Source organism: Meriones unguiculatus, chromosome 6 (genome assembly GCF_030254825.1).
Source record: "Meriones unguiculatus strain TT.TT164.6M chromosome 6, Bangor_MerUng_6.1, whole genome shotgun sequence".
Classification (NCBI taxonomy): domain Eukaryota; kingdom Metazoa; phylum Chordata; class Mammalia; order Rodentia; family Muridae; genus Meriones; species Meriones unguiculatus.
In genome coordinates this window covers 84905469-84912968 of record NC_083354.1, presented here as the reverse complement: position 1 = coordinate 84912968, position 7500 = coordinate 84905469, and the positions used below count along the sequence as shown (strand labels likewise).

Genomic DNA, 7500 nt, shown 5'->3' with positions numbered 1-7500 from the left:
GGGGGGGGGAAGGAGGTTGTATAAAGCGATAGCCTTGTTACACTCTTCTCAAGACAGATGCACTAAAAAAGTCCGTTATTGCAGTTATGAAATTAAAGACTGATTTCCTAGAAAGTGTCACTAGGAAAAGTAAAGACCTTTCTAGTTTGTTTGGTTTTGATGTCATGCTGCAGTATTAGGAGCTCATGCTCAAAGGCTGTGTCAGAGTGTTGCTGTCAGAGTGAAGGACAGGAGACCATTGCTTCTATTTCATACTCTTTATTGCCAAGAGTTCAAAATGGTCAACATAAAAAAAAAGAACATCTTGATAATAAATACTGCTCTTGGGGCTGTAATAAATAAAAAGTTTATTAACAAGGAATGCACTTTTCCAGCCACAAGTGTATTCAAAAATAACAACAACAAAAAAATTATATATGGCCATAGTTCACAGTTAGGCAGCCAAAAGCTGCTCTGATTGTAGCCTTTAAACAAGGGAGTGTCCTCCCTTCTCCCTCCCCTTCAGGAAGTATATTCACAGTTCCAAGTCCTCCAGCTGAAAACACTCTCAACAGAGAGAACTTAAGAGTCAATGCATCTTTCTGAAAAACTGTCCGATAAACCTTTTAAAGACAGGTATCTCAAGGAAAACTGCATTCTGCTTCGCACTTGGATTGTCCAAAGTCAACTGTCCACCTTAGGCTGGTCTGGTTCCAGCAGTCCAGCAGGCCACAGAGAACTGTATTCGTACCTCCACCTGTCCATCTTCTCCACATGCTCTGGATTCCTCCACTGGCTTCCCTCTTGAACTCACAGTGGAAAAGAGTCCCATAGGGTCCACTCAGAAGGCTTTCAGTTACATCTCTGTAAGAGCATGTTCAGGGCATATTCCATCCGATTTTTTAACTCTAATGAACAGCCAGACATCAACAGAGTTGTCAGTCTGAACGTTGTAGATATCCTGTCCTCATTGATATAAGTGAGAAGGTATTCTTCATTTTGGTTACAGATGATTATTTTTGTATGGTCATGGTAGAAATTCACCTTTAAAAATAAGCACAGACATTAGAATTCACTAAATACTCAGGAAGTAATAAAGGTTCTGCCAAAAATTAAACCAGCTAGGTAGAAAACAAAAGGTGTTAGGACCTAAACATGTACTTCCTAAAAGGCTCAGTTACCTGAAATGTGCCATCATTGAAGAGCATCATTAAGGCTTTATCAGATTTTAGCCACTGAAGGAGGTAGAGCCGAGGTCTTCGAATATCAGTAACACTAGGGAGATCGCCACCCTGGAAGAAATGGAGAGAAGGTTAGTGCCTAGGAAACTGGAGAGTGTGGGCATTACACAATGCCTCTAAACTTAAGGCTCAGAACGGCCTCAAGATTCCCAGCTCTGCCTCAGAGAGACTGACTCACTGCATTTAAGATAAGACATGAGAAGCTAAACTAAACAAACTTCAAAGTGATGCAAGTTCTATGGGGTCCAGGGTGCCTCAACTATCTCGTGAAGCCAAGGTACTTACATCCATGAGGTTCTCCTCCATGTAATGAGAAAAGTATTTCAGCACCGTCACTTGACTAATAAACTGTTCAGGGGCATCTGTTGCTGAGAAAACAGAGCACTGGCCAAGTTCCGCGTAATAGTGAACTGTTCTAAAAATCAGGAAGGAGAGAACAGAGAGATTAGAAGCAATTAATCAGTTTCCAGATTTCATTAGTTGCAACAGCAGAGACCCAGCAGACAGCATTAGTCAGGCACACTTACTTTTTGTCTGGAAGGAGGCTCATGTGCGCGCCATTGTTGAAAAGGACTCCAACAGTGTGGTCCGAGAGCTGGTACCCAAAGCCGTATTTGTTGGAGTAATCGACCCATTTGGTGACCCACTGAAAGGACGTGCTCAGCTGCTCTTTGGGAATGCAGTCAGCCTCAGGCATGTTTTCCAGACACCCTCGAAGGACTCTTGCCACTGTGTCTGCCACACTTCCCATGGTGCTATCTTCAAGGCCTGCAACGTCACAGACACGGAAATGACGACACTGTTTACCATTACACTCCAGGATCTGGGTGGAAATGCTATTTCCCTCCACCGACTTGAAAGACATAGGAATCGAGGTTACTCAGTGCCTTTTCCCCAATTCTGTAGTTTTGTTTCTATGTTAATTACAAAACTGACTCGGGTCACTTAGTACCTAGCATGAGCCTTACAGTTTATTTAAAATATGGTTTGGAGCACTTACATTCACTGCTACTGCTGCAGCTGCCAAGCGTCCCTCTCACGAGCATCCGAATTGCATCCCCAATCTGCTGTTTGTTTTCCACTGCGGATGTTCCAGATCTGGCAACTGTGGTGGGAGGCGGCTGGAGCTCCTGGGAAGGGCGAGAAGAGCCGTACAATGAGTGAAGGAGCTAAGTCTGTTTATATTTGAAGTTTCAGATTTAAATGAGGTTATGATAATTCCTGGGGAAGCTTATCAAGAAGCAATGGACATAAGCCAGAGACAGCTACTGCAGCATCCTGGCTGGAAGCATTGCTTCAGCCCCAGTCATCAAGATGGTGATTATCCAGGAACGGAAGTGAGCTAGAATGTCTCTACATGTATGTTCTCCAACGTACCTCATCTGTTCTGTGTTTGCTAGGTTGCTGGGTTATCGAAGTCTTCTTCAAATCATGCCTAAGCTTGTAAATGTCTTCATCTTCTTTAGACACTTTGTCTGTAAATCAAGGAAAAGAATTGTGCATGTTAATCTATCTCAACAAAGACTGAAAGAGGGCTAGCTTCACGTCTTCCGGGCACCCAAAGCAAAACCAGCTTTTCATCATTGCCATCAGTGCAACTGCTCAGGCAGCTTCGGTGTTTAGGAAACAGAAGCTATCAGTCAATTCTAATTGTGTGTTTACTCTGCTATTAGTGTCAAAGGTCAGCGGTATACACACATAATGGCGAAATTATACTAAATGTGAAGTCTGAGCTTACTCATCAAATTTAAGGGTAATTTTGGATACAGAAAAGGGACAGAAGCCTTCGAACTTACTGTGTGTGTCGTTATATCTTGCTTTGTCTTTTTTGCCACCGAAAAGAGCAGCAGCAGCTTTCTTAAAGAAATTCTTGGCTGGGCTTGATAAATGGAAATCTGGAACTGTGTGGCAACAGCTAGAAGAGAGTCTGTCTGGAGTGAAGCCCTGTGGAACCAGAAGAGACCTTCAGAACCCAAGCCAACAATCAGGGCAACGGCACACAGTTCCAGAGAAAGGTCAAAGAGAGTGTGCTGACCTGCAGAAAGAAGTCATGCCGAATGATGTCATCCAAGCTGGGGCGATCCTCAGGGTTCTTGGACAGCATGCTAGCTATCAAGTGCTTGGCAGGGGCCAGCAGCGAGGATGGCATCGTATACCTTGCCTCCCTTATGCATCGGTAGGTTTCTTTCAGATTCGTGGTTTCGAATGGAGGCCTTCCTAGCAGCATTGTATACCTGGGCACACGGAAGCACGCCTTCAGAAACGGGCAAAAACGAGCTCTCTCCCAGCATCACAACGGAGTCAAATTTGCCTTTTAGACATTCTGTTGCGTTTACTTACATTACACAGCCCAAGGCCCAGATGTCTGATTCACAGCCATGTCCTTGTTTGTTGAGGACTTCAGGGGAGAGATAATTTGGGGTACCACATATTGTTCTAAAAATACGAAATATAGCAAGATCTCGTTAGGAACTATTGCATTAAGTTTATTTCTTTGGGGATGACTCAATGGGAAATAAAACCTTGAAATTCTATGTGGAATTTCTACTTGACCATTTTCTTAGTGTTTTTATTTGACCAAGTTTCTCCTGGTAATTTTTGTAATGTGTGTACAATTCCCTCAGCCCATTTGACCGAGTGTTTTTAAACAACTGAGACCAGATGGTTTACATATTTCAGGTAGATTGAAAGCTTCTTTTATTGATTGCCCTAATAATCAACTTAGAGGTGTCAATTACCCTAAGTCATACGGGACATGAGTTTCCTTTCAGTAACACTGCTGGGGTTTAAAGATTATAGTGTGAACTAACTTTCCATGATCTAAAAATAAAGGTGTATTTGGTCTCCACAAAGTAGACAGGTAGGACATAGCACTCACCTTCTTCTGTTTTCCAATGGCTCCAGTCTGGCTGCCAAACCAAAGTCTCCAACCTTCAGTTCCATGGCTTCATTGATAAAAAAGTTCCCTAGAAGATCAAAAAACAAAACAAAATGTGGACTCCCTGGAAAGGACTCCACTGAAGTCATCCATCCAAAAAGCTAGATCCCAATTAAGGACATTAAGAGGTAAAATCGGTGAAGGGATGGAAAGCCCCCACCTCTCTCTAGCCCCTCCCCTAGCTTCTGCAGTGGAAGGCTTACCTAGCTTGAGATCTCTGTGCAAGATTTCTTGTTCATGAAGGTACTTGAGTCCCGACACAATCTGCCTGAGGTAGTATCGGACTTCTGGCTCTGTCAACACCTTTCTTGCTTTCAAGATATGAGCCATGGACTAGGAAGAGGAGGAGGAAAAGGACAATTAGCCAGACAAAAGTTACTGAAATCAGGCTTCCCTTTGCTGGACTAGTGATGCAGGCTGGGAGGGAGGGAGAATAATTAACCGTCACGGCCAAAATCCCAGATAAAATGTAAGCTAGGCACCACAGTAGCTGTTAGCTCGCTGACCCAGGGCTTAGCCCTTACCCTTCTACTGCAGTATTCCAAGAGGATGTAAATGTTTTCTTTGTCTTCAAAGTAGTGATAAAACTGCACCACATGCTTGTGATGGAGGATTCTGTGAAGCTCTATTTCTTTGTCGATCTGAGGAGGAAAAGCAAGATAAAGCTTACTTAGTCTCTCCTCGTCCCTGGAAAGGCAGTGCTTACACACACAGAAGACATTTTTCTAATAGGGTAGGGCCATCCCTGCACACAAAGAAAATACTTTACTTAACAGTCATACACACCTTTTCCCTTTGATGAGGTTTAGCTACTCTGCTGTGAGGAATAATTTTTGCAGCGTAGACTTTGTTGTTTGTCAGATCTGTCATTTCGTAACACTTTGCAAAGCCACCCTGAGAGGAAACAAAGCCGGGATGGAATTGAGCATGACAAGAAAATGGAGGGCCAACGTCTAAAATGCAGGAGTACCGTAAAGGGAAAGAAAAAGCAAAATTTTAGGGAACAGGGATGCAAATCTGCTTTGTGAAAATGGACCTTCAGGGAGGGGAGCACGTTCCTGGAAACAAGTCCAGTTTCTCTCCCTTTTTACAAAGGAGCCCTCTACTGAGAGGGGAATGGAAGGTGGGGAAAGGGTGGGAAACAGCCTCGGAGGAAATTTGACAAGCGGGTTCCCCCCGGGAGATCAGGTGGTGAGAGCTGGGGCTAAGGTAAAATGCCTTCAGTCCTCCCTTACAGAGGAGAGCCTAGGCTGAGCCTGCGAAGCCGATCCCCAGCGCTGTCAGCGCACAGAAGCCCAGGACGGCAGGTGAGAGACCCACGTCGCGGGGGGTGGGGGGTGGGGTGGGGTGGGGGACCAGACAGCCGAACCAGCGAGAAGCGCGGGCGCTGGGTCTGCGCCGGCTCGGCTTGCCCGGGCAGCCCGCCGCCCCGCCGCCCCGCAGCCGGACAACTGCCGGCTGCGCTCACCTTGCCCAGCACTTTGCCCCGGCAGTAGCGCTTCCCCGTCGTGGGGTCGACGATAATCCGCGAGATCTCGGGTCCCGAGTGAGAGTGGTGGTGATGGTGGTGCGGGGCCGCCGGGGTCACCGGGGCCTGGGGCTGCCCGTCCTCGGACGGCTGCTGCGCTCGCTTCTTCTTGGAGTCGCCGCCGCAAGCCTTGCCCAGCGCCTGCTCGCACATCTTGCTGCCGGCGGCCGGCTGGTACGTGATAGTCCGGAGCAGCTCCATTCGGGGTCCTGTCGCCCAACACCGCCGGCTGCCGGCTGCCGCCTCCGAGCCGCGGACACGCGTCCGGACTAGTATCCCTGGCCCTCGAACCCCCGGTCCCTCCGCCGACCTTCCCGTCTCCAGCCCCACTCCGCCTGTGCGAGTCGGAGCAAAGCCGCGAAGCCTTATATACCCGCCGGGCGGCGGGGCGGGGCCTCGTGACGTCACGGCCGACGCTCCACCCGCCCGCCCCGGAGCGCGCGGCCCGGCTAGGGGCAGGCTGGCCGCGTGGCCGCCCCTGGAGGTGGCCGTGCGCCAAGCGCCCCCGACCTCGGACGTGCAGAACGCAGAGCCAGGGACGGACGCCCTGTCGGGTTCCCGGCCGGGCAGGGGTGCGGGGAGGCAGCCCGGGGAGCCGCAGGGTCGCCCCGACGCCTGTGTGGTCCAGCAGGGCGCACCCGGCGACCAGGAGAGCTTCCTTTGCTCCGGTGGACCGGGCGGCTGGGTGGCTGGGCGGGCAGAAGCGGGCACCCGGCTGAGTCAGGGCCACGGCCGAACGGGGCACGGTGCCGATCGGGGTGACCTGCGGTGCTGTGGGAGCGTCTGTGCGCCCAGCCGCCTCTTCCCCCTGCCCGATGAGTGACCCCCTGGTCAGAGGTCAGGCCTTAACCTTGGAGAGAAGGTTTGACGCCCCAGCGAAGGTTTGGTACGCAACAAGTCGAATCACGGGAAGGCAAGAGCGCCATCCCGTGGAACTGCTCAGAAAGGCGACTAACGGTCTGAGTGGGCCGTGCTGAGCAACAGGATGGGCTTTGACAGGAGCGCTGAAAGTGTGCCCCGTCGCTAATTATGATTTTACCACTGGAGTCATCTATGACTTTCTTGTCCTAAGCGGGTGATTCCAATTGCGTGGATCAAATGGCTCACTGGGAGACGTCACCGCTCTGGAACGCAGAGAGTCAATTCAAGGTTCCCCCGTCAGGTGAGGAGGGAGCGTGTAGGCTGCTGAGCTCAGGTGTGCCTGTCCGCAAGCTCCGATTTTACTATTCAGTTCTGACAGCTCCGCGGCCTCCCCTTTTTCCTTGGTCCGTGTGCCAGCGCGTTTGGAGAGCTGATCGGTATTTTGAAGGACTGTGTTAAACTCTGCTAGCTATTTCAAAATCCCTGTATCATCTTAATACCATTTTGAATGAAAAATGACGGCCGTATTAGAGGAGGCAAAATAATTTTCCTTCTACCTTTCTAAATTATACCTGTGGTTCCTCAAGCAGGGCAGATTAGCTACAGAAACAAGTACATTCAAATGCATGGAAGATACACAGTGAAATGAGTTACACCCCCCCCCCCCCCCCCACACACACACACAGGAGGTTTAAATCATAAGCCAAAACAGCCTGTGGAAAAGACTGGAAACGAAGGCAGTCGGGAACAAGGAAGTGAACAGGGATGAAGGTTGTTAACTTGTTTTTATTTTCAACTGACAAAATTATTATTTAGAGCTAACTCATTGCTTGGTGCAGGAGACATTCTTAGGAATTCAGACTTCTTTTAATAAATAAGATTACCCCCCCTCCCCCAACAAAAAAGCAGTGTGCCATCTTCAGGGTTGTTGTGTCTACCTACTTTTAAATTCA

The 7500-nt window shown here is 48.7% G+C and overlaps 1 protein-coding gene across 1 annotated transcript; it reads right to left on the bottom strand.

Moving 5' to 3' along the window:
- Positions 1–242: 242 nt before the first annotated feature.
- Plk2 (polo like kinase 2) lies at positions 243–6031 on the bottom strand. The gene is made up of 14 exons (XM_021648522.2): positions 5627–6031; positions 4945–5052; positions 4683–4799; positions 4362–4491; positions 4099–4186; positions 3561–3656; positions 3256–3454; positions 3017–3164; positions 2598–2695; positions 2221–2350; positions 1748–1988; positions 1506–1635; positions 1161–1271; positions 243–1023 (listed from the first exon to the last, which is right to left on the bottom strand). The coding sequence occupies exons 1-14, from the start codon at positions 5885–5887 to the stop codon at positions 832–834; spliced, it is 2049 nt and encodes a 682-aa protein (XP_021504197.1). The 5' UTR covers positions 5888–6031; the 3' UTR covers positions 243–831.
- Between the last annotated feature and the right edge of the window lie 1469 nt (positions 6032–7500).